The 25960-nt window shown below is 57.5% G+C and overlaps 2 protein-coding genes across 2 annotated transcripts; both read left to right on the top strand.

The window, feature by feature from the left end:
* The first annotated feature begins 2646 nt into the window (after positions 1 to 2646).
* Positions 2647 to 12162, top strand: PRELP (proline and arginine rich end leucine rich repeat protein). The gene is given in 4 exon segments (XM_058040025.1): positions 2647 to 2828; positions 8586 to 8969; positions 8971 to 9512; positions 11501 to 12162. Coding segments are annotated over 4 exon segments (1287 nt in total). The 3' UTR covers positions 11680 to 12162.
* A 7550-nt stretch (positions 12163 to 19712) lies between these two features.
* OPTC (opticin) lies at positions 19713 to 24996 on the top strand. The gene is made up of 6 exons (XM_058039885.1): positions 19713 to 19934; positions 20230 to 20368; positions 22058 to 22216; positions 22446 to 22648; positions 23956 to 24051; positions 24707 to 24996. The coding sequence occupies exons 1-6, from the start codon at positions 19713 to 19715 to the stop codon at positions 24875 to 24877; spliced, it is 990 nt and encodes a 329-aa protein (XP_057895868.1). The 3' UTR covers positions 24878 to 24996.
* The last annotated feature ends 964 nt before the right edge of the window (positions 24997 to 25960 follow it).

The following is a 25960-nucleotide window of genomic DNA, read 5'->3' as shown; positions in this document are numbered from 1 at the left end:
CCACCCTGCGCACAGACTCCAGCCCGCCCCCTGGGAGAGCGGAGCCGGCGGCGAGGGCAGGGCTTGTTCCGTGATTAATTAGCTTTGTTTTGAAACAAGGAGCTGCCTCCGCGCCAGCAGCAGCAGCAGCGGCAGCAGCAGGAGGAGGAGGAGGAAGAGGAGGAGGAGGAGGAATTGTTGCCGTGCGCCGAGCCCGCCGCTCTCGGCTGCCAGAGAAAGACGGGATTGCTGTCAGCGTGCCTCGCTCCCAGTGCTCCCAGTGCTCCCAGTGCTCCCAGTGCTCCCTCCCAGTGCTCCCCAGTGCTCCCAGTGCTCCCTCCCAGTGCCCCCAGTGCTCCCAGTGCTTCCAGTGCTCCCAGTGCTCCCAGTGCTCCCCAGTGCTCCCTCCCAGTGCCCCCAGCGCTCCCTCCCAGTGCTCCCAGTGCTCCCATGCTCCCAGTGCTCCCATGCTCCCAGTGCTCCCAGTGCTCCCAGTGCTCCCCCTCAGTGCTCCCAGTGCTCCCAGTGCTCCCTCCCAGTGCTCCCAGTGCTCCTTCCCAACCCTCCCAGTGCCCCCAGCGCTCCCTCCCAGTGCTCCCAGTGCTCCCAGTGTCCCCAGTGCTCCCAGTGCTCCCTCCCAGTGCTCCCAGTGCTCCCTCCCCGCCCTCCCTCCCAGTGCCTCCAATGCTCCTAGCCCTCCCTCCCAGCCCTCCCAGCCCTCCCTCCCCGCCCTCCGCCCCCCGTACTCCCAACCACAAAACCCCCGCGCCCGGCCGGGCTCGCCCGTGGCGGAGCGCAGAGGAGGAGGAGGAGGAGGAAGAGGAGGAGGAGGAGAAGGAGGAGGAGGAGGAGGTGGAGGAGGAGGAGGAGGAGGAGGAGGGAGAGAGAAGCCAGAGAGAAACTTGTCTTGGGGATTAATAGGAGGCAGGAGGAGGGAGAGGTGCACACAGGTAAGCTCTGGGCAGGTGCTTCCCACCCAAGGCTCTCCTCACCTTGCCTGAGCCTCCCAGCCAGCGCTCCCACGATGCTCTGCCCTCTCCGGCCTTCCTCCCATCCCCAAAAACATCTGCTCCTCTTCCTCTTTCCCCCCCTCTCCTCTTGGCTCCTCTGTCCTGCGGCGCTCTGCAGTCTTTGTTCTCTCTCTGCTCCGCTTCCAGGAGTTTCTGGGGTGGACGAGGGGAGGATTTGGGGGGTGTGACAGCGCTGTGGCCACTGCCAGGCGCTTTTGGGGGGACATGAGGTGCCCTTTGTGCGTCCCCCACAGCCCAAAGCCCAGCGCGTTCGGCTCTGCAGCCAAACTGGGGGAGCTGGGAGGGCTGCGCAATCCCTGCCCTGGGAGCAGGAGGGAAAACAGCGAGGAAAGGGAGCAGGCTGAGGGGAGGAGAGACCCCTCCGGAGGCAGGAATGGCACCAGGAGCCTCCGGGGACATCGGGGCACCCCGTCCTGGCTTTGGGGGGCTGCTCCCATGGAGGGGGAACAGGGAATTTCAGACGGGAGCAGGGTGGGAGCGAGCAGCCCCACAGCTCCAACGGGCTGTTCTCTGCCCAAAATGTTGGTGGTAAAGCCTTTCTTTCCTGCCTGGATCGCACCGAGCATTCCCAGGGAATGTAATCCCACTTTTCCTGCCCGGAGCTCAGCTCCAGGCGGGCGGGGGAATTGCAGCCCCCTCCCCTCGGGGGTCCCGGGGTTCTTTGTCCCCGCTCCGCCAGGAGGAACGAGCGGGAAGCAAAACGATGTTCGCCGAAATCCTGGGAAAAACAAAAAAAAAAAGAAGGAGTTTTGTTGGAAGGAAAAGGAGTTTTGTTACTTGGAAGAGGCTGATCCCAGACCTGCCCTTGCCCGCCGGCTGGAGAGGTTTGGGGAAAAGCAGCTCCAAAGCAAAACATGGGAATTTATCTCCTTGGTGTGCGGCGTGTGAGGGCTTGGAAACTTCCTGGAGGTCCTGGAATCCTGCAATCCTGGGATCCCTCAATCCTGGGATCCTGCAATCCCGGGATCCTGCAATCCTGTGATCCTGTGATCATGGGATCCTGTGATCATGGGATTCTGCAATCCTGGGATCCTGCAATCGTGGGATCCTGCAATCCTGGGATCCCTCAATCCTGGGATCCTGCAGTCCTGGGATCCTGCGATCCTGGGATCCTGTGATCATGGGATTCTGGGATTTTAGGATCTTGCAATCCTGGGATTCTGGGATGTTGCAATTCTGGGATTATGGGATTCTAGAATCCTAGGATTTCGGGATTTTGGGTTTCTACAATCCTGGGATCCTGTGATCATGGGATCCTGTGATCATGGGATTTTGGGATTCTGGGATTCTGCCATCCTGGGATGTTGCAGTCCTGGGATTCTGGGATCTTTCAATCCTGCGATCATGGGATCTGGGGTCATGGGATTCTGGGATCCTGTGATCTTGCAATCCTGGGATCCTATGATCATGGGATTCTGGGGTCATGGGATTCTAGGATCCTGGGATTTTGGGGTTGGGGGTTTTTGCAATCCTGGGATCCTGGGATACAGCAGTCCTAGGATTCTGCAATCCTTGGGAATCTGGGATCCTGCAATCCTTGGGATCCTGGGACCGTGGGATGCTGGGATCCCACAATCCCAACCGTACCTCGTGTGGCACCCAGGGCATCCCAGCGCCGTTTCCTGGCACAGCCAGGATGCGGGAATCCAGTCCCTGCTCCCCGGGCAATGAGGGATCAGCGCTTCCAGAGATCAAAGCGCAGCCCTGGGAGGTTTCCCCTGCCCTTGGAGGAGGGAATGAGGCGTCGGAGCCGCTTCCCAGCCTGAGGGAGAAGCAGAACGAGGCGAGGCAGCTGCTGGGGGGGGGCGAGCGGGGCGTGTGGGGGGGTCCGGGCCGGCGGCGCTTTGGCAGCGGGGATCCGCTTTTGTCCCCGTGCAGCCATTCCCAGTGCGTGTGGGGGATCCCCTTTTGTCCCCGTGCAGCCATTCCCAGTGCGTGTGGGGGATCCCCTTTTGTCCCTGGGATCCGCTTTTGTCCCCGTGCAGCCATTCCCAGTGCGTGTGGGGGATCCCCTTTTGTCCCCTTGCAGCCATTCCCAGTGCGTGTGGGGGATCCCCTTTTGTCCCCTTGCAGCCATTCCCAGTGCGTGTGGGGGAGCCCCTTTTGTCCCCTTGCAGCCATTCCCAGTGCATGTGGCAGCTGGATCTCCTTTTGTCCCCATGCAGCCATTCCCAGTGCGTGTGGCAGCAGGATCCCCTTTTGTCCCCTTGCAGCCATTCCCCAGTGCGTGTGGCAGCCTGGATCCCCTTTTGTCCCCTGGGATCCCCTTTTGTCCCCTTGCAGCCATTCCCAGTGCTCGTGGCAGCGGGATCCGAGCCGGGAGCGGCGCTGGGAAGGGCCGGGACACGCAGGGAGAGAAGGAGGAATTGCTGAGACCCAGGGAGCAGCGGGAAGGTGATCCCGGCCAGGGCTGCCCTCCTACAGGAGGAGGGAGAGGAGGACAGGATGAATCTTTGGGAAAGATCCCGGGGATGTGGGGATCCGAGAGTGAAGGACAAGATGAGCCTTTGGAGAGGATCCTGAGGACTGTGGGCACCCAGGGGCAGGGGACAGGATGAGCTTTGGGAAGGATCCCAAGAACTCTGGGGACCCGGGTAAAAAGGACAGGATGGGCCTTCGGGAAGGATCCCGGGGTCTGTGGGGACTCAGGAGCTGGGGATGGGATGAGCCTTTAGGAAGGATCCTGGGGATTTGGGGACCTGGGAATAAAGGACGGGATGAACTTTTGGGGAAGATCCTGGGGGACTGTGGGGAACTGGGAGCAAAGGATGGGATGAGCTTTTGGAGAGGATCCCAGGGATTTGGGGACCCAGGAGCAGGGGAAGGGATGAACCTTTGGGGACAATCCTGAGGTCTGTGGGGACCCAGGAATAAAAGATGGGATGAGCCTTTGGGGACGATCCTGGGGGCTGTGGGGATCTGGGAGCAGAGAACGGGATGAGCTTTTGGGGATCCAGGGACCCTCCTGGCAGGAGCTCCGCGCCGTTGTCACCATGTCCTGGCTGTGTCCTGGCTGGTGTCACCCATCCGTGCATGGACACAGCTCCATCCCAGCGGGAAAGGGCCAGGTTGGAGTGTCCTGGCTGGTGTCACCGATCCCTGCATGGACACAGCTCCATCCCAGTAGGAATGGGACAGGATGGAGTGTCCCAGCTGGTGTCGCCGATCCCTGCACGGACACAGCTCCATCCCAGTAGGAATGCAGCAGGACCCAGCCCCGGCTCCGCCGCTGTCTGGGAAAGGGCTGGGAAAGGGGCGAGACCCACGGGGTTGTTGCACCAGGGCTGCGCTTCCCAAGGGACCCCGGCGACGCCCGGGTGACAGCCTGGCTGCCCTCGCCCTTTTTCCACCATTCCCGGTGCTGCAGAGGCGCTGGATGACGAGCTCCGAGCTGGGTCGGGCTCTCGCAGAGACACGAGCGGGGCTGGACGCCAGGGAAGCCAAGGAAGGAGCTTTGCCCGGTCCTTGTGGTTTATTTTTATCTTGTTCTGCTCCGACATTCCCGCTCCCAGGCTGGAGAGGGGCTTTTCCCCCACCAGGGCTGGTGGGAATTGCGGGAACGTGCTGGAAAGGGGCCCTGCTCAGCCATCCAGGCTTTTCCTGCCTCTCCCAGGGTTTAAATTCCCTTTATCCCTCTGCGGGGAGCGGGATCTCGCACAAACACCGGGATCCAGCTGCTCGCTGTCCCCTCACCGCTGCTGAGGCACGCGAGGGACATCGAGGGGACTTTGCCGTGACAAATCCCCCTCGGTGACCCTTGCACGGCTCCCTCTCGCCCCGGGCTGGCGGCTTCTCCCTGCCCTTGGCGTCCGTCCCATCCCATCCTGGGGCTGGCAGCCAGCGCCGCTGGAGCTGGGGGTTACTGGGATGCAGGGAACAGAAACTATGCGCAGAGCAAACCCCAGTGGCATTCGGGGCTGGAATTTCCAGCTGTTGCAAGGATTTTTTTAAAAAATTTTTTTTGTCCATTGTAAGCAGAACGGCTGAGGAAGCAGCTGCCTCCTTCTGGGAAAAACCCCGGGATCTGTTGGGTGCCTTGGCCGTGCGGAGCGAGGAGGTGTCAGGGCTGGTTTCGTCCATGAATTGAGCCTTTTTTCCACGCCAGGCCGTCGGTTTCCTGAATTCCTGCGTTGCTCCATGACTTAACTTTGTTCCAGTGGCGCGGATTCCTTGTGGGCAGCTGGAATGGAGCTGCCCCACAGGAGGCTGTGCTGGGGCTCTGGCGGGATCAGGGGGGTGGGATCTGGGAATTCTGCTCCTGGAATTCATGCCAGTAAAACCCAGCAGGGTGGAGAACACGCTTCCAGCTTTTCCTGGGAGAGCCGGCTTGGAGTCTTGCAGCAATTGTGTGGCCTCCGACTCGTTGCATCCCTGTTTTTTTATGGGAATGTTGCTGCTTTCCTGCAGTTTGTTAGGAAAAAAAAAAAATGTGTGTCTTGCTTTCCCCAGGCAGGATGGGGACAGGCACGGCAGGGAAGGGTGGTGGCAGTGCCACAGGGCTGGGACAGTCCCCGCAGGGTGGGTAAAAGGGGTGGCGTCACCCTCCCACCACTGCCCGTCTGTGCCGACAGAATTCCGCAGGATTTTGTCACTCTCCAGCCAGAATTCCTGGCTGGGGTGGCTGTTCCTGCTCTGTGCCGAGTCCACAAACCCTCGTGTGTGAGGGGGCAGGGCAGGGTCAGTGGGGTGACAGCGCCGCCCTGTCCCCCCAACCCTGCTGGGACATTGCTGGGTGGCCTGAGTGGATCCAACACCTGGATCACAGCTTGGAATGGCATGTCCTGGATGGAAGATTGTCACCTCCAGCTGGAATGGTCACCTCCCAGCTGGAATGGTCACCTCCCAGCTGGAATGGTCACCTCCCAGCTGGAATGTCACCTCCCAGCTGCTCCCTCCCCCTCTGCACCGGGCCAAGCTCTGACCTCAGCTCTCCCTCGGGTGTTTGTGGGTTAAAATCCAGGTTCTGGAGCAGAGGAAAAACCCCGTGGAAAGCTCTGGGAGCCCATGGAAAGCTCTGGGAGCCCATGAAAGCTCTGGGATCCCATGGAAAGCTCTGGAAGCCCATGGAAAGCTCTGGGACCCCATGGAAAGCTTTGGGATCCCATGGAAAGCTCTGGGAGCCCATGGAAAGCTTTGGGAGCCCATGGAAAGCTTGGGGACCCCATGGAAAGCTTTGGGAGCCCATGGAAAGCTCTGGGAGCCCATGGAAAGCTTTGGGATCCCATGGAAAGCTCTGGGAGCCCATGGAAAGCTCTGGAATGCCATGGAAAGCTCTGGGAGCCCATGGAAAGCTCTGGGAGCCCATGGAAAGCTTTGGAATGCCATGGAAAGCTCTGGAATCCCATGGAAAGCTTTGGGATCCCATGGAAAGCTCTGGGAGCCCATGGAAAGCTTTGGGAGCCCATGGAAAGCTCTGGGAGCCCATGGAAAGTTCTGGGGAGCCCATGGAAAGCTTTGGGATCCCATGGAAAGCTTTGGAATGCCATGGAAAGCTCTGGGAGCCCATGGAAAGCTCTGGGAGCCCATGGAAAGCTCTGGGATCCCATGGAAAGCTTTGGGACCCCATGGAAAGCTCTGGGAGCCCATGGAAAGCTCTGGGAGTCCATGGAAAGCTCTGGAATGCCATGGAAAGCTCTGGGAGCCCATGGAAAGCTCTGGGAGCCCATGGAAAGCTTTGGGAGCCCATGGAAAGCTCTGGGAGCCCATGGAAAGCTTTGTGAGTGACATCCATGTGGTGTGTCTGGGGAAGGAGCAGGATTCTGCCGGAATGGGAAGGTCACTGCACAAACAGCCTTTTCCCCGTCGTGGATTTTCCCATTTTCCTGTCGCCGAACCCAGAATGCAGGGACGGGATCACGTCTGTCCCCGAGCAGGACCTGCTGCAGCTCTGCTGGGCTCGGGACCCGGCAGCTCCGGGCTCTGCTGGCTCCTTCCCTGCTCCTCCCTCCCTCCCTTTCCCAGCGAGATGCCAGAGCCCTGATGGAAAGCAGCCGGCCCGGGAGGCGTGCGGGGTTAACCGGAGCCAGATGGGCAGGAACAGGCTGGGCCGGCAGGAGGGGCCAAAACGGGAACTTTTCCTGGAGAAAGTCAATTCCTTGGAGCCCAGGAAGGCGTGGGGGTGGCTGCAAAGGGAGCTGGGGATGGCAGGGGTGGCTCTGGAAGGGGGTGGGCCAGGGGGTCCCTGCGGTTCCCAGGTTGGGTGAGGGATTTTCTCCCTTCAGAGGTGATGGAAATTGGGGGTTCCAGGTGTGAGGAGAGCTGGAAATGGGCTGGCAAGGGACGATAGGCAGGAAACCCACTCTGCTGTGCTGAAGTGCTGGAGTTCCCCCCAGAATTGGCACCAGCAGCTCCAGCACCTCCAAAGGCTTCTCCTTTCCTTTCCTTTCCTTTCCTTTCCTTTCTTTCCTTTCCTTTCCTTTCCTTTCCTTTCCTTTCCTTTCCTTTCCTTTCCTTTCCTTTCCTTTCCTTTCCTTTCCTTTCCTTTCCTTTCCTTTCCTTTCCTTTCCTTTCCTTTCCTTTCCTTTCCTTTCCTTTCCTTTCCTTTCCTTTCCTTTCCTTTCCTTTCCTTTCCGGTGCTTTTCCAGAGCCAGTTTCCTCTGGAATCATGGATTTGCTGTCCTGAGTGCCGAATGAAGCCAAATCCATGGAGTCTGAAGGGCTGATCTGTCCTTTGGGAAGAGAGGATGGAAGTGACCTCTGGGGAGGGCCCGGGGCGGAGCGGGATGAGAACATGAAATAAAAAACCCGAATTAAAAACAAAACTAAACAACAACAGCAACATTCCCCATGGATAACGGTGAGGCAGGGAGAGGAATTCCATGGATAATGGAAAGGATTTTCATAAAAGATGTCTGCAACGCCCAGCTGTAGGATTGACGGGGGTAGGACGGTTGGGATGGATGGAGAGGAGAGATCTCTGCAGCCAGGGCTGGGAACTTGGGGTTTATTGCAAAGGGCCAAGTGCAGGGCCCTGCTGGGAGCTGCCAAACACAGCTGGAGCAGGGCTGAGAGAAGAGAGGGGTACAGAGGATGAGAGGGTGAGAGAGTAAAAGGGGTAAGGCGTAAAAGGCAAGAGCTTTGAGATAAGAGGTAAGAGCTAAGAGCTAAGAGACAAGACAGCAAATTTCCCATTACAATACAATAAATCTTCTTCTGTGTTGAATATTCTGATTCTTACCAACCAATCTAGTACAAGATACAAATCCTACAGCATTTACATACAGCCTATAAGAATCACTACATTACCATAGACTGTGTTACATTTTAAACCCTAAAAACTCCTCTTTGGGCCCTTCTGCCAAGCTGCAGGGTCTGCTCTGACCCTTGGGCCTGTCTGCAAGCAGAGGGTGTTGTTCCATCAAAAGGGGATCACCTTCAGCTGGCCATGCCATTGTTTTCCAGTTGTTCAGTAACTGAGGGATCTCAAAGCTTGCTTTCATTTCAATCTCACTTATAGTTTCTGTATTCTCAAAATCTTTTGCCAGACAATCATATTTATGGGCTTTCCTCTTTCATCTTCCCCGACACCCAACCCTCCTCCTCGTGTCCCTGCAGGAAATCACCCGGACCATGAAGGGCGACCCTTGCGTTCCTCCTCCCGCTGGCGCTGGCGCTGGCGGCGAGCGGGCAGCGCCGCAAACCGCCCCGCCGGCCCACCCGGCCTCCCTTGCCCTTCGAGAGCCCGTGGAGCCCACAGAGCTGCCCCCTCCCCTCCCCTCCGGGCCCCCCGTCCGTGTTCCCCGACTGCCCGCGCGAGTGCTACTGCCCGCCCGACTTCCCGTCGGCGCTGTACTGCGACAGCCGCAACCTGCGCACGGTGCCCGTCATCCCCGCGCGCATCCACTACCTGTACCTGCAGAACAACTTCATCGCCGACCTGCCCGAGGAGTCCTTCCGCAACGCCACCGGCCTCAAGTGGGTCAACCTGGACAACAACCGCATCCGCAAGGTGGACAGGAAGGTTGCTGGAGAAGCTGGAGAACCTCATCTTCCTCTACATGGAGAGGAACCAGCTGAAGGAGGTGCCCGCCTTCCTGCCGCCCAACCTGGAGCAGCTGAGGCTCAGCAGGAATCAGATCTCCAAGATCCCTCCTGGGGTCTTCAACAAGCTGGAGAACCTGGTGCTGCTGGACCTGCACCACAACAAGCTGAGCGACGGCGTCTTCAACAAGAACACCTTCAAGGGGCTCAAGAACCTCATGCAGCTCAACCTGGCCCACAACATCCTGAGGAAGATGCCCCCCGGCGTGCCCAGTGCCATCCACCAGCTCTTCCTGGACAGGAACAACATCGAGGACATCCCCAGCGATTATTTCAAGGAGTTTCCCAACCTGGCTTTCATCCGGCTCAACTACAACCAGATCTCGGACAAGGGGCTGCCCAAAAATTCCTTCAACCTCACCAACCTGCTGGTGCTGCACCTGGCCCACAACAAGCTCACCAACGTGCCCTTCATCAGCCCCAAGCTGGAGCACCTCTACCTGAACAACAACTCCATCGAGAGTGAGTCCCACGGGGTTTTTTGGGGAGAAAAACCTTGGAGAGGTCATTTCTCACCTGGTGGGATGTGATGCCTTCAAAGGGGTGGGATGAGGTGGGGTGGAGGGAGGATCTGGGTGGAAGGGGAGGAGCAGAGTGAATCCCCTGTGGTGCTGCAGGACTTTTTCCAGCTGTCTTCTTTGGAGCCACCTGCCCTTGGAAAGGATCTTTTCCTGGAAAAAAAATCGGGATATTTAACGAGGAATGCTTGGGCAGATGTTTTAGGGAGAGATGCCAAACACACGGCTCGGGATGGTGAGGGAACTTCCCATGGAGGCAGAGCAGCCGGGGCTGCCCCACACCATCCCAGGGAAATCCAGCTGCAGTCCCACGGCAGAGGCTCCGGGAGCGGGGTGATCCCTTTGATCCCTTTTGTCTCCGGAATGCCGCCGCATCCCGAGCTGCTGCGCTCCCGAGGAACGTGACCTACTTCGCTCCTCATCAAAAGCCAGATTTTCCCTCTCGCTGGGGCTTTGAGCAGCCTGGGATTGTCCCTTTTGGTGGCAAAACAACCCCAATTTGGGGTTCAACAGCAGGGGGGTTCAAAAATCCCCGTCCACATTCCTTTTTCCCAAACCCATATCCTGCTCTTCCTCCTCTCCACATTCCCCTTTTCCCTAACTCTCATCCTGCTCTTCCTCTTCTCCATATTCCCTTTTCCCAAACCTGCATCTTGCTCTTCTTCTTCACCACAATCCTTTTTCCCTAACCTGAATCACGCTCTTCCTCCTCTCCACATTCCTGCTCCTCCTGTCCACATTTCCCTTTCCCTAACCCACATTTCACTCTTCCTCCTGTCCACATTCCCTTTTCTCTGTTCCTCCTCTCCACATTTCCCTTTTCCCAAACCCACATCCCACTACTCATCCTCTCCACGTTCCTTTTTCCCGAACCCACATCCTGCTCTTCCTCTTCTCCACATTCCCTTTTCCCTAACTCACATCCCACTGCTCCTCCTGCCCACATTTCCTTTTCCCTGACCTGAATCCCACTGCTCCTCCTCTCCACATTCCCTTTTTCCTAACGTGCATCCTACTGCTCCCCCTGTCCACATTCCCTTTTCCCTAACCTTCATCCTGCTCTTCTTCCTATCCACATTCCCTTTTCCCAAACCTGTATCCCACTCTTCCGCTTCTCCACATTCTCTTTTCCCTAACTCACATCCTGCTGCTCCCCCTGCCCACATTCCCCTTTCCCTAACCCTCATCCTGCTCTTCCTCCTGTCCATATTCCTCTTTTCCTAACTCGCATCTCTCTGTTCCTCCTCTCCATATTCCCACTCCTCCTGCCCACATTCCCGTTTCCCAAACCGTCATTCCACTGCTCCTCCTCTCCACGTTCCCTTTTCCCTAATCTGAACCCCTCTGTTCCTCCTGTCCACATTCCCTTTTCCCTAATCTGAATCCCTCTGTTCCTCCTGTCCACGTTCCCTTTTCCCTAATCTGAATCCCTCTGTTCCTCCTCTCCACGTTCCCTTTTCCCTAATCTGAACCCCTCTGTTCCTCCTCTCCACGTTCCCTTTTTCCCTAATCTGAACCCCTCTGTTCCTCCTGTCCACATTCCCTTTTCCCTAATCTGAATCCCTCTGTTCCTCCTCCCCACATTCCCTTTTCCCTAATCTGAACCCCTCTGTTCCTCCTCTCCACATTCCCTTTTCCCTAATCTGAATCCCTCTGTTCCTCCTGTCCACATTCCCTTTTCCCTAACCCACGTCCTGCCCGTTCTCCTGTTCACATTCCCCTTTCCCTAACCTACTGCTCCTCCTCTCCGCATTCCCCCTTTCCTAACCCTCATCCCTCTCTTCCTCTTCTCCACATCCTCCTTTCCCTGACCTGAATCCTACTTCTCCTCTCCGCATTCCCTTTTCCCCGTCCCTCACCCCTGTGTGTCCCCTGTCCCTCACCCCTGTGTGTCCCCCGTCCCTCACCCCCGTGTGTCCCCTGTCCCCGCAGAAATCAACGGCACCCAGATCTGCCCCACCTCGCTGGTGTCCGTCCAGGATTTCTCTCCCTCGGACCTGGACAGCGTGCCCCGGCTGCGCTACCTGCGGCTGGACGGGAACCTGCTGAAGCCGCCCATCCCTCTGGACCTGATGCTGTGTTTCCGCCTGCTGCAGTCCGTGGTGTTTTAGCCCCTCCCCGCCTCTCCCAGGCTTTGCTCGGACATTTCAGACACGTGGGACCCTCTCTCCTCCCTCTCTCCCCCTGCTCTCTCCTCGCCTCCATCCCTCTCCTCGTTTTCCCCTTTTCCTGCGCTGCGGGGACAGCGGTGGCTCCTTGGGGACCGCGCTGTGCCGTGTCACAGCTCGCTGTCCTTGTCCCCCGGCCCTTGTCCCCGGTTCCGTCTCTCCCTTGGTGCCCCGCAGGTTTTGGGCTCGGTCCGGATGGAGCCGCTGGGCTCGGGGTGTGTGCAGCACCAAGAAACATTCCCGGTGGGTTTTGCAGCTGGGATGGGATGAGCAGGGGCTGAGGGTGGTGGGATGTGTAGAAGTCAGGGAGGATGGACAATCAGGCCATCGCAGGGGATGGGGACGCTCCTGTCGCCCTTCTGGAGAGCTTTGGCTCCACGTTTCTCCAGAGGAGGAAGATCTAAATCCCGTCATGTGCAGGGATGGAGCAGGGAGGGTTCCCTGCCCCGGTTTGGGGGGAACACCTTCCCACACCCCCTGGGGCAGGAGCAGACCCTGCCCGGCTTCAAATCCCCATCCTAGAACCGACCCATGGGGACACAGCCCCATCCCCAAATCCTGATTTCTTCCCTGTAAAATCTGGGACCAAGGACCACATCCATGAGATCACAGCCCCATCCCAAGATCCTGAATTCTTCACAGCCCCATCTCAAAAATCCTGCATCTTTCCCTGTAAAATCTTTGGATCTAGAACCACACCCCTGGAGCCACAGCCCCATTCCAGTGTCCTGCATCCTTCCCTCTAAAATCTGGGAGCAAGGACCACATCCATGGGATCACAGTCCCATCCCAAAATCCTGAATCCTTCCCTCTTAACTGGAGGGATACAGGGCCACATAAAAGGGGTCACAGCCCCATCCCAAAATCCTGATTTCTTCTCTGTAAAATCTGGGACCAAGGACCACATCCATGAGATCACAGCCCCATCCCAAGATCCTGAATTCTTCACAGCCCCATCTCAAAAATCCTGCATCTTTCCCTGTAAAATCTTTGGATGTAGAACCACACCCCTGGGGCCACAGCCCCATCCCAAAATCCTGAATCCTTCCCTCTAAAATCTGGGATCAAGGACCACATCCATGGGATCACAGCCCCTTCCCAAAATCCTGAATTCTTCACAGCCCATCCCAAAATCCTGAATCCTTCCCTCTTAACTGGAGGGATACAGGGCCACATAAAAGGGGTCACAGCCCCATCCCAAAATCCTGCACCCACATCCATGGGGTCACAGCCCCGTCCCAAAATCCTGCATCGTTCCCTGTAAAATCAGATCTGTGGGGTCACATCCCCATCCCAAAATCCTGCATCGTTCCCTGTAAAATCAGATCTGTGGGGTCACATCCCCATCCCAAAATCCTGCCCCCTTCCCTCTGAGATCTGAGGCTCCAGGGCCACATCCACGGCTCAGTTTCTCTCCGGAGCCAATCACACATGGCTGGGCTTTGCCTTGTTTTTTATTTTTTTATTTTTTTTTTTTTATTAGAAATAAAAGGAAGGGAGAAGAAAAGGGAAGAATCATCCTTTGGAAGGGCTATTTTTATCCCTGCTCTTCCCCATCCCCACATGTATCTCTTCCCCCCCTATAGCTGTACCTGCATTTATTGGGTCTCCGGGTTTAGGGGGGATTATTCTCTTCTTTTCTTCCCGAGTCTCAGGATTTGGATTTAAAGGCCGAGCATTAGAGAGAGAGGGAAAAAAAAAAATCAAAACCCAACTGCAATGAGCATTAAATAAACCAAAGAAAGCTCCTTTTGTGCCCAGCCTGCAGAACTGACCCTGCCCAGGACGGCCACGGACGGGCACCGTGCCCTCCTCCCTGCAGCTGGCACAGGGGTGCTCCCCTTTTCCCATTAATTAAAACCTCCTGCTAATTAAGGAGGGTAAAATCTCCTTTGCAGCTCTCCCTGCAGTTGGGTGGGGACAGGTTTGAGCCCTAAACCCGGACGGAGCCCCCCTGGATTTATGTATATTTATATCTGATGTGTATATAGACTGGTAGAATGTACAGATATTCCCAAAGGCGCCCGCACCTCCCAACCCGGCGACTTTATGGGGTTTTCACTCCCACTCCCTGCAGCAGTGGAAATAAAATCATTCACAAGGGACCCTGAGCCTCTCCCTGATCCGTCCTCGCCTTCCTCAGGTGCTGCTCCATCCAAAATTTCCTTGCTTGGGGATGACTCTCCCAATGGTTTTGGGGTTTTGGGGGTTTTTGGGGTTTTGGCTGGGGTGATGCTGAATTTGGGAAGGAGTTCTTGGCTGGGATGGAATTCCCAGAGAATCCCTGGATGCCCCTGGGTTCCAAACCCCAAATCTTTCCCTTTAAAATCTGAGGATGCAGGGGGACATCCATGGGGTCACATCCCCATCCCAGCATCCTACACCTTTCCCTGTAAAATCTGAGGGTGCAGGGACACATCTGTGAAGTCACAGCCGCACCCCAAAATCCTACATCCACATCCATGGGGTCACAGCCCCATCCCAACACCTTGCACCTTTCCCTGTAAAATCTGAGGATGCAGGAACACATCTATGGGGTCACATCCCCATCCCAGCATCCTGAATCCTTCCCTGTAAAATCTGAGGATTCAGGGACACATTTGTGGGATCACATCCCCATCCCAGCATCCTGAATCCTTCCCTGTAAAATTTGAGGATTCTGGGCCACATCCATGGAGCCACAGCCCCATCCCAACATCCTGCACCTTTCCCTATAAAATCTGAGGATGCAGGAACACATCTGTGGGGTCACATCCCCATCCCAGCATCCCGAACCTTTCCCTGTAAAATCTGGGATTCAGGGCCCCATCCATGGGGTCACATCCCCATCCCAGCATCCTGAACCTTTCCCTATAAAATCTGGGATGCAGGAACACATCTATGGGGTCACAGCCCCATCCCAACATCCTGCATCCTTCCCTGTAAAATCTGAGGATGCAGGAACACACCTATGGGATCAGATCCCCATCCCAGCATCCCGAACCTTTCCCTGTAAAATCTGGGATTCTGGGCCACATCCATGGAGCCACAGCCCCATCCCAACATCCTGCACCTTTCCCTATAAAATCTGAGGATGCAGGAACACATCTGTGGGATCAGATCCCCATCCCAGCATCCCGAACCTTTCCCTGTAAAATCTGAGGATGCAGGAACACATCCATGGGGTCCCAGCCCCTCTCTCAGCAGCGGGATCGGGCTGGGCTGGGTTGGCTGCAGCAGCGGCTCCTCCTCCTCCTCCTCCTCCTCATCCCCTGCGATTCCCGATGGGAGCGGGAGGGCGGCAGCGGGGGAAGGTGTGAGGATGTGGGAAGGGCCGGGGGGGGCCGAGCGGGTTTGGGAGCGTTTGTGCTGTGCAGAGCACGCTCACACCCTCCTCCCCCTGCAGCCCCGCTGTTTTATAACCGTGCTCTGAATCCCCCTCTGCCAGCGGGGCTTTCCCTCCCCGGGGATGTCGGAGCCATCTCCCCACGTTGGGAGAGGGTTTCTCAATGAGGGGAGCAGTGCTGAGCCCCCCTCCTTGCACCCACAGCGGCTTCCCCTCCCCAAAAAACACCAAAACCTCTCAGTGTGTGAAGGTTTGGGTTGCTGAACTCCCCCTCGCACCCACAGCGGCTTCTCTTCCCCAAAAAACCCCAAAACCTCTCAGTGTGTGAAGGTTTGGGATGCTGTGCTCCCCCTGCACCCACAGCGGCTTCCCCTTCCTAAAAACCCCAAAACTGTCACAGGGATTGAAGGTTTGGGGTGCTGAGACCCCCTGCACCCACACCAGTTCTCCCTCCCCAAAAAACTCCAAAATCTCTCCGTGTGGGAAGGTTTGGGATGCTGAGCCCCTTCTGCACCCACAGCTGCTTCCCCTCCCCTAAAAACCCCAAAACTGCCACAGGGATTGAAGGTTTGGGGTGCTGAGCCCCCTCTGCACCCACACCAGTTCCCCCTCCTCTAAAAACCCCAAAACCGCCCCAGGGATTGAAGGTTTGGGGGGGGGCTGAGCACCCCAAAGCTGCTCCCTAAAACCCGAGGGATTGGGATTGGGGATTGGGATTGGGGATCGGGATTGGGGCTGGCAGCTCCCGTGGGGTCACGGCCAGGGCTGGCACCCCCTCCTCAGTGGGGTTTGGGGGGGTTGGGGCTCCCCAGCCGCGGTTCCCAGCGCCGCATCCCCGTCTGTCACCTCGGCCCGTCCCGGCGCCCACCGAGCCGCTTAATGAGGGGCTTAATGAAGATTAGCGGCCGCTAATGAGCGGGGGAGGGGAAGGGGTGACACGGCGGGGTCTGGGGGGCTCCGGGTGTCCCCGGGGGGCTGTGGGGGTGTCCCGGCCCCCCCATCCCGAGCAGATGGGCGCTGCGGGAGGGTGGGTGGGTGCGTGGGGGGCGCTGCGCCGCTGGCACCGGGAACATTTTCGCGGCCGTGGGTGGGTGGGTGGGCACGAGGCTGCCCAGGGGGGGCTGCCGCGCTCGTCCTGCCCCTCCTGGGGTGCGCCAGCCCCGCGGTGACGTCCCCAAGGAGGGGGGTGGTGGCACCCCGAGATGAGCTCTGTCCCCGGGATGGGGACACAGAGGGGCATAGGGGAATTCCTACCCTGCCCCAGTGAGGCTCCCCCTCCCCAAAAAAACCCCAAAACCACCTCAGAGAGTGAAGGTTGGGGGTGCTGAGCCCCCCCCCCCCCGCACCCACACTGGCTCCCCCTTCCCAAAAACCCCAAAACACCCCAGAGAATGAAGATTGGAGGTGCTGAGCCCCCGCCCGCACGCACACTGGCTCCTCCTCCCCAAAAAAACCCCAAAACCTCTCAGTGCGTGAAGATTTGGGGTGCTGAGCCCCCCCTGCATTCACAGCAGCTCCTCGTCCCCCCAAAAACAAAAAAAACACCCCAAAGAATGAAGGTTGCGAGTGCTGATCTCCCCCTGAACCCACACTGGCTCCCCCTCTCCAGAAAAACCCCAAAACCTCTCAGTGCATGAAGATTTGGGGTGCTGAGCTCCCCCTGCATTCACAGCAGCTCCTCGTCCCCCAAAAAACAAAAAAAACACCCCAAAGAATGAGGGTTTGGGATACTAACATCCCCCTGTGTTCACAGCGTCTCCTTGTCCACAAAAACCCCCAAACCGCCCCAGAGAGTGACGACTGGGGGCGCTGAGCCCTCCCCTGCATCCAACACTGGTCCCCCCTCCCCAAAAACCCCAAAACCTCTCAGTGCGTGAAGATTTGGGGTGCTGAGCCCCCCCTGCATTCACAGCAGCTCCTCGTCCCCTAAAAAAACAAAAAAACACCCCAAAGAATGAAGGTTGGGAGTGCTGATCTCCCCCTGAACCCGCACTGGTTCCCCCTCCCCAAAAAACCCCAAAACCTCTCAGTGCGTGAAGATTTGGGGTCCTGAGCCCCCTCTGTACCCACACCAGCTTCCCCCCTCAAAAAAACCCCCAAAGCACCCCAGAGAGTGAAGATTTGGGGTTCTTCTCCTCCCGGGAGGGGCGCAGGGCTGGGTGAGCTCGGTGTCCCCATCCATCCCTGCCCGGGGGGGGGTCTCTGCAGCCCCCCCAAACCCTGGGCTGATCACTGGGGTCCCCCGGGTGCTTTGGGGCCGGACACAGCCGGGAGTCCCCCTCTGGTGGCACCTCCTGGGGTGGCACTGGCTCTGTGTCCCCACCGGCCCTGGGGATGTCACCGCTCCTGCCCTGGCTCTGTCCCCACCACCCTGGGGACACCCGGGGGATGTCACCGCTCCTGCCCTGGCTCTGTCCCCACCGTCCCTGGGGACACCCTGGGGATGTCACCGCTCCTGCCCGGGCTCTGTCCCCACCACCTTGGGGACACCCCGGGGATGTCACCGCTCCTGCCCTGGCTCTGTGTCCCCACCGTCCCTGGGGACACCCCGGGGGATGTCACCGCTCCTGCCCTGGCTCTGTGTCCCCACCACCCTGGGGACACCCTGGGGATGTCACCGCTCCTGCCCTGGCTCTGTCCCCACCACCCTGGGGACACCCGGGGGATGTCACCGCTCCTGCCCGGGCTCTGTCCCCACCACCCTGGGGACACCCGGGGGTGTCACCGCTCCACTCCCGCCCCTCTCAGCCCCTCTCGGGCTGCTGGAGCGGAGCCACCCCCGGGCTGGTGGCCTTGGGGACAATGTAAGGAGCCAGCAGGGGACGGCGGGTTTGATTGGCCGCGTCCTGTTTGTCACCTCGGCCAGACCCCCGAGCTGCCCCTTCCTCCTCCTCCTCCTCCTCCTCCTCCTCCTCCTCCTCTCCGTGCCTTAAAAACCTTTCCCAAGCCCTTCCCCAGCCCCTGCAGACGAGGAGGAGGAGGAGGAGGAGGAAGGACAGACAGGGGGTACGTCCATGCCGGCCTCGTTTGGCACCTCCAGAGCCCCCCCAGCTGGAGGACAGGAGGGTTTGGGGGGTTCGGGGCTCTCAGAGCGCTGGGAAAGGGCAGATCTGGGGGAAAACAGGAGGAATTTGGGAGCAGCGTCCTCGGGATGGAGTGAAAAAAACTCCGGGCTGAGTGGTGGATTTGGGATTTGGGGATTTGGGGATTTGGGGTTTGGGGTTTGGGGTTTGGGATTTGGATTTGGAATTTGGGGTTTGGGATTTGAATTTGGGGTTGGGGATTTGGGCTTTGGGGTTTGGGATTTGGGGTTTGGGATCTGGGGTTTGGGATTTGGAGTTTGGGATTTGGAATTTGGGATTTGGAATTCGAGATTTGGAATTTGGGGTTTGGGATTTGAATTTGGGGTTGGGGATTTGTGGTTTGGGATTTGGGATTTGGGGTTTGGGATCTGGGGTTTGGGATTTGGAGTTTGGGATTGGGAATTTGGGATTCGGAATTCGGGATTTGGGATTTGGGGTTTGGGATTTGGAATTCGGGATTTGGGGTTTGGAATTTGGGGTCTGGGATTTGGGGTTTGGAATTTGGGGTTTGGGATTTGGGATTTGAAGGGGGTCGGGACCCTCGCCCTGCTCTGCCGTGGGTGTCCCACGGGAGGGAATTCTCCTTTGGGAATGGGCCCTGGAGGGTTTGGATGTGGAGCTGCCAGCCCCGGGGGATGTCCCCGTGCTGTCACACGGACCCCGTGGCCTCTGGCCCGCCAGGATGTTGGAAAAGCAGATTTAGAGCTGGATGTGGGAGCAGAAGGGGGGAGCAGCAGTTTTGGGGCTCCTGGGGCTGGTTCTCCTCCTCTGCTGGGCTTGTTGGGCCAGGGGCTGGTTCCACCCATCCCCACGAGGGCCACGACCCCCTCATCACCCCCCGAGCCCCCTCATCACCCCCCGAGCCCCCTCATCACCCCCGAGCCCCCTCATCACCCCCCGAGCCCCCCATCTCCCTCCCGGGGCTGGGAAAGCCGGGCAGCCCCGGCAGCCCCGCGGGGCCTCTCCTGCACAGCCGAGCGTGAAATGCGCTGAAAAGGGTCAGGAATGTCCCCTCTGTCTGTCCCCTCCTGGGGCTGTCTGTCCCCTCCTGGGGCTGTCTGTCCCCTCCACCCCGAGGTTTGGGGCTGTCTGTCCCCTCTGGGTTTGGGGCTGTCTGTCCCCCCAGGTTTTGGGGCTGTCTGTCCCCCCAGGATTTGGGCTGTTTGTCCCCTCCCAGGGCTGTCTGTCCCCCCAGGTTTTGGGTCTGTCTGTCCCCCCAGGATTTGGGGCTGTCTGTCCCCTCCACCCCGAGGTTTGGGGCTGTCTGTCCCCCCAGGATTTGGGCTGTCTGTCCCCTCCCAGGGCTGTCTGTCCCCCCAGGATTTGTGGCTGTCTGTCCCCTCTGGGTTTGGGGCTGTCTGTCCCCCCAGGATTTGGGACTGCCTGTCCCCTCCACCCCGAGGTTTGGGGCTGTCTGTCCCCTCTGGGTTTGGGGCTGTCTGTCCCCTCTGGGTTGGGGCTGTCTGTCCCCCCAGGATTTGGGACCGCCTGTCCCCCCCAGCCCGGGGCTGTCCCCCCAGCCGGCCCTTGGTGACATTCCCGGTGCCGTGACCCCGGCCAGGTGCAGGATGTGTCCCCTGGGCTGGCTGGGGGTGGCCGCCCTGTGCTTGGGGACACTTTGGGCGGCGCCAGCCAAGGACAGGAGGAAGGAGGAGAAACCCAAGGCTGAGCTGAGCCTCTTTGAGAACCTGGACTTGGACAACTACGACATGACCTTGGAGAGCTATGGGGACATCCTGGACCTGAGCAACTACGAGGAGCTCTATGACTACGGGGACCTTGTCCCCAAGGTGAGGGGGACACAGGACAGCCCCTGGTTCCATCTTTGGACGGGGATTTGATGCCAGGGATGGATGTGGCACCGCAGGAGGAGCCCTGGCAGCTCTCCCGGGATTGGGGAAGGTTTTTACTCAAACCAAACCCCCGCCAGCTCTTGGATGTGAGGATTCCTTCATCCCTCTGGGCCAAGAGAGCTTGGAGAGCTTTCCAAGGAGGAATTAATGACCCAAATCCAGTGACCCTGATTGATGCCACCCTCCCCAGAGGGCACAAATCCCCCACACTCACACCCGGCTTTGTTTGCAGATCGAGGTTGGCACCTTGGCTCCCCGGCCCAAGGACCCCAAAACCCTCCCAGAGCTGGCTGAAAGCACATCTGGAACCCCAAATCTGCAGCCCCCAAGCAGTGCTGGCCCCGTGCCCCCAGCGCCCATCCCCAGACAAGGTGAATTGTGCTCCCTTGGGATTCATCCCCGTGTCGCACAGGTGAAGTTTTGGGGGGAAAAAAGGGAATTTTGGTGCTGCCAGCAGCTCTTCGCAGGGTTTTGGGGTTGAGTCTGCTCACAGGAGGGCTGCAGAGAGAGAAATTGCTGGGAAAAAATGAACTCCAGCAAAGCAGCGAGGCTTTAATGAGCAGAGGCTTCGCGACAGTGGCAATTAGATTAGTGACAATTAAAATCCTGCAGCGAGGATAAATATCTTTATTCCTTTGCTGTCACTCCAGGCTGGGAAAAATTAAGTGGGAGGAGAAAGGAAATTGGTGCTGAGCTGCTCTGAACCATCCCTAGAAGGGGTTTGGGAACCTTGGGGAGAGGAGGGGGGATCAGGTGTGGGCTCAGTTTTACCCCTTGGGGACAGGTGGGATCAAGAAATTTTCTTGATTCAAAAGAATTTTCTTGAGTTCTGCTTCCTCCAGTGGGAGACTTAAAGGGACCAGGAGAGCTTTGGGTGTAAAAATCTGAATTTGGGGGCTTTAATTTCCCCTCCTCCTGCAGGAGGGGGTTTGATCCTGGGCACTTCATATATTTATGGGGTTTTTTTTGCTTGGAGTTTCTGTCCCTTCCCTGGAGGATGCGGGGCTGTGACTGCTCTGGGTGTCACCAGCTCTGTGTCCTTATGGCAGGGTGGGCAGATCCCACTGTTGTGGGGTATTTTATGGGGTCGGGGGGCTGTGACAGCTCCGTGTGCCACAGATCCATGTCCCCACAGCTGGATGGGCTCCTCCTGCTGTTCTGGGGTATTTTATGGGGTCAGGGGGCTCTGTGTGTCACAGACCCATGTCCCCAGGGCAAGGTGGGCAGATCCCACTATTCTGGGGTATTTTATGGGGTCAGGGGGCTGTGACAGCTCCGTGTGCCACAGATCCATGTCCCCACAGTGGGGTGTGCTCCTTATGCTGTTCTGGGGTATTTTATGGGACTGGGGGGGCTGTAACAGTTTTGGTGTCATGGATTCTGGGTCCCCATAGAGTGGACACGTCCTCCTGCTGTTCTGGGGTCTTTTATGGGGTCAGGGAGCTGTGACAGCTCTGGGTGTCACAGATCCATATCCCCACAGCCAGGTGGGCAGATCCCGCCATTCTGGGGTATTTTATAGGGTCAGGGAGCCGTGATAGCTCTGGCATCATGGATTCTGTGTCCCCAGAGTGTGAGCATGTCCCTGCGTTGTTCTGGGGTATTTTATGGGGTCACAGAGGGCTGTGACAGCTCTGGGTGTCACAAAGTTCATGTCCCCACATCCTCCCACTGTTCTGGGGTATTTTATGGGGTCAGGGATCTGTGGCAGCTCCGTGTGCCACAGATCCATGTCCCCATGGCAGGATGAGCTCCTCCCGCTGTTCTGGGGTATTTCATGGGGTCAGGGAGCTGTGACAGCTCTGGGTGTCACCAATTCCATGTCCCCATGGCGGGATGAGCTCCCCCTGCTGTTCTGGGGTATTTCATGGGGTCAGGGGGCTCTGTGTGTCACAGACCCATGTCCCCACAGTGGGGTGAGCTCCTCCCGCTGCTCTGGGGTATTTCACGGGGTCAGGGAGCTGTGACAGCTCTAGGTGTCACCAATTCCATGTCCCCATGGCGGTATGAGCTCCTCCCGCTGCTCTGGGGTACTTCATGGGGTCACTGCTTGTTTCCAGGGCTGCCCAGCTGCGTGCTGTGCCTGTGCCTGGGCAGCTCGGTGTACTGCGACGACGCGGGGCTGGAGCGGATCCCGGCGCTGCCCCCGGACACCGCGTACCTGTACGCCCGCTTCAACCGCATCGGGGCCGTGCGCGCCGGCGACTTCCGCGGCCTCGGTACGTCGGGGTCACCACCAGGAGCATCCCGCCTCTCCAATGGCGCTGGGCAAACCAACGGCCCATCGAATTTCTTTTCCTTCATAAAAGAATGCAAAACGATAAGTTATTTACAGAAACGGCGCGAGAAAGTTGGTTACAAGAATGTAAACATTAGAAAATCTTAAAAAATCAGGGCGGCAGGGAATAAACCACCCTGGCTTTGTCCCTGTCCTCCTCCTGCCCTCAGAGAAGCTGAAGCGCATCGACCTGAGCAGCAATTCCATCTCGTGGGCGGACGCGGACGCCTTCCGAGGGCTGCCCAGCCTGCAGGAGCTGCTGCTGCCCGAGAACCTCCTGACGGCGCTGCCCGAGCTGCCCCGCGGCCTCGTGCGCCTGGACGTGCGCCTCAACCGCATCCCCAGCGCCGGGCTGCGCCCCGAGGCCTTCCGGGTGCGCCCCATGCACGGGGGGCTCTGCCAGACACAGGGGGACGGGGGTGGAGGGAGGGGAGAAGGAGGTCAGATCCAGGGGGATCAGATCCAGAGGGGTCAGCTCCAGGGGGGTTCATTGATTAATCTCTCAGAGGTTCGTCTTAAGGGGGTTCATCTCTTGGCGGTTCGTTGGTTTATCTCTTGGGGGCTCATCTCTGTTGGGGTTCATCTCTACTGGGGTTCATCTTTGGGGAATTCATGTCTTGGGGGTTCATTGGTTCATCTCTAGGAGGTTCATCTTTATGGGTTTCATCTTTACGAGGTTCATCGATTAATCTCTATTGGGGTTCATCTCTATTGGGATTTTATCCCTATTGGGGTTCATCTCTATTGGGGTACGTCTCTAGGTGCCTCATTGGTTCATCTCTTGGGGGTTCATCTTTAGGAGGTTCATTGATTCATCTCTTGGGGGTTCATGTCTATTGGGGTTCGTCTCTAGGTGACTGATTGATTCATCTCTCGGGGGTTCATCTTAAGGGGTTCATCTCTAGGTGGCTCATTGGTTCATCTATTGGTGGTTCATCTCTAGGGGGTTCATCTTTAGGTGGTTCATCTGTAGGGGTTCCTCTCTAGGGGTTCATCTTTTGGGGGTTCATGTTTAGGAAGCTCGTTGGTTCATCTCTTGGGGGTTCATCTCTATTGGGTTCATCTTTAGGGGGTTCATTGGTTCACCTCTAAGGGTTCATCTCTTGGGGGTTCATCTTTAGGGGGTTCATCTCTATTGAGGTTCATCTCTTGGGGGTTCATCGGTTCATCTCTCAGGGGTTCATCTTAAGGGGTTCATCTATTGGGGGGTCATCTTTAGGGGTTCATCTCTTCTGGGGTTCATCTTTACTGGGGTTCATCTCTTGGGTGTTCATTGGTTCATCTCTATTTGGGTTCATCTCTTGGGGGTTCATCTTTAGGGGGTTTATCTCTAGGGGGTTCATTGGTTCATCTCTCAGGGGTTCATCTCTCAGGGGTTCATTTCTATGGGGGTTTATCTCTAGGGGGTTCATTGGTTCACCTCTTGGAGGTTCATCTTTAAGGGTTCATCTTTTGGGGGTTCATGTCCAGGAAGGTTCATCTTTAGGGGGGCTCATCTCTATTGGAGTTCATCTCTAGGGGTTCATCTCTTGGGGGTCAATTGGTTCATCTCTATTGGGTTTCATCTTAAGAGGTTCATCTCTAGGGGTTCCCGTCTAGGGGGTTCATTGGTTCATCTTTTGGGGGTTCATCTCTAGGGGTTCATCCCTATTGGGGTTCACCTCTGTCCTCTCCCTGCAGGACCTGAAGCAGCTGCAGTTCCTCCATCTCTCCGATAACCAGCTGGATTTTATCCCGGTGCCCCTTCCCGAGAGCCTGCGCTCCCTGCACCTCCAGGTGGGATGGGCTTTGCCTGGGTTCAGCAGATCCCACCTCTTCCTCCTCATTCTCCTCCTCCTCCTCCTCCTCCTCTTATTCATTGTCCTGATCCTGGTCCTTGTTCTTGTGCTGGTGCAGGTTCTGGTCTTCCTCCTTATCCTCATTGTCCTGATCCTGGTCCTGGTCCTATTCCTAGTCCTGGTCCTGGTCCTGGACTGGTTCTGGTCTTCCTCCTTATCCTCATTGTCCTGATCCTGGTCCTGGTCCTTTTCCTAGTCCTGGTCCTGGTCCTGGACTGGTTCTGTTCCTCCTCCTCATCCTTGCTGTCCTGGTCCTGGTCCTCGTCCTATTCCTAGTTCTTTTCCTGGTCCTTATCCTTGTCCTGGTCCTGGTCCTGGTCCTGGCTCTGACTCTGGTCCTTTTCCTTTTCCTGGTCCTGGTCCTAGTCCTGGTCCTGGTCCTGGTCCTGGTCCTGGTCCTGGTCCTGGTCCTGGTCCTGGTCCTGGCTCTGACTCTGGTCCTTTTCCTGGTCCTGGTCATGGCCCTGGCCCTGATCCTGGTCCTGGTCTTTTTACTGGTCCTGGTCCTGGTCCTGGTCGTGGTCCTGGCCCTGGTCCCCCTCCTCCTCTCCCTCTCCCTGTGACCCGGCCGTGCCCGTGTCCCGTCCCCGCAGAACAACAACATCCAGACGATGCACGAGGACACGTTCTGTGACAGCCAGGAGCAGGGCCAGATCCGCCGGGTGCTCGAGGACATCCGCCTGGACGGGAACCCCATCAACCTCAGCCTCTTCCCCAATGCCTTCTCCTGCCTGCCCCGCCTGCCCACCGGCCGCTTCTCCTGAGCCCCCAGAGCTGGAAATGCAGGAAAGTGATCCCAGATCCCATCCCAGAGCGCTCAGACCCCTCTGCTCCATGGAAAATGTGATTAAAGTGGAGATGTTCCCCCCCAGGGTGAGCTTGGTGCTGGGGCAAACGCGTAAAATAAAAATAAAATGAAATAAAAGTTTGGAAATGCATTCAAAGCTTGTTCTTGGCAGCGAGAGTAGAGGAAAGCCCTCATCCAGCCCAGCAGTTTTGCTTGGATTTGCAAAGATGGGATTTCACTGTGTCCCGTTTCTTCCTCCATTCCTTCCCAGAGGCTCAGGGAGATCCTGAGATCCTGAGGTTCTGAGATCCTGGGGTTCTGAGATCCTGAGGTTCTGAGATACTGAGATCCCGAGATCCTGAGATCCTGGTCAGGGTGTCCTGGTCAGGGACCAGGAGCTGCATTCCCCCAGAGAGGTGACACTTTGGCCACCTCAGGTGTGACCTGTCCCCTGAGCAGTGCCTGTGCAGCTCCAGGGGGGTGTGGCACATCCAGGTGTGATGGATTTGGGGTGGCATCCATGGATTTGGGATGGTGTTCATGGATTTCGGATAGTATAAAAGGATTTGGCATGGTATCCATGGATTTAGGAGGGAACCCCTGGATTTGGGAGGGAATCCCTCGATTTGGGTTGGTGTCCAGAGATTTGGGATGATATAAATGGATTTAGGATGGCATCCATGGATTTCAGAGTGTATCCATGGACTTGGGACAGTATCCATGGATTTAAGAGGGTGTCCATGGATTTGGGAAGGTACCTCTGGATTTGGGAGGGTATCCATGGATTTGGGAAGGTACCCCTGGATTTGGGAGGGTATCCATGGATTTGGGAAGGTACCCCTGGATTTGGGATGATATCCATGGGTTTGGGATGGTATTCATGGGTTTGGGATAATATAAATGGATTTGGGAAAGTATCCATGGATTTGGGATGGCGTCCATGGATTTGGGACAGTGTCCATGGATTTGGGAGGGAATCCCTGGATTTGGGATGGTATAAACGGATTTGGGATGGTATAAATGGATTTGGGATGGTATAAATGGATTTGGGATGGTATCC

The sequence above is a fragment of the Melospiza georgiana genome, chromosome 23 (genome assembly GCF_028018845.1).
Source record: "Melospiza georgiana isolate bMelGeo1 chromosome 23, bMelGeo1.pri, whole genome shotgun sequence".
NCBI lineage: Eukaryota > Metazoa > Chordata > Aves > Passeriformes > Passerellidae > Melospiza > Melospiza georgiana.
This window is presented reverse-complemented; position numbering and strand designations above follow the sequence as displayed.

What these genes read in the sequence shown, in the direction of transcription:
- OPTC (XM_058039885.1), top strand. Translation starts at nt 19,713, where the DNA reads ATGTGTCCCCTGGGCTGGCTGGGGGTGGCCGCCCTGTGCTTGGGGACA. An exon ending in CGGCGACTTCCGCGGCCTCG is followed by an intron (nt 22,217 to 22,445) that starts GTACGTCGGGGT and finishes TCCTGCCCTCAG; the next exon opens with AGAAGCTGAAGCGCATCGAC. An exon ending in TGCGCTCCCTGCACCTCCAG is followed by an intron (nt 24,052 to 24,706) that starts GTGGGATGGGCT and finishes CCGTCCCCGCAG; the next exon opens with AACAACAACATCCAGACGAT.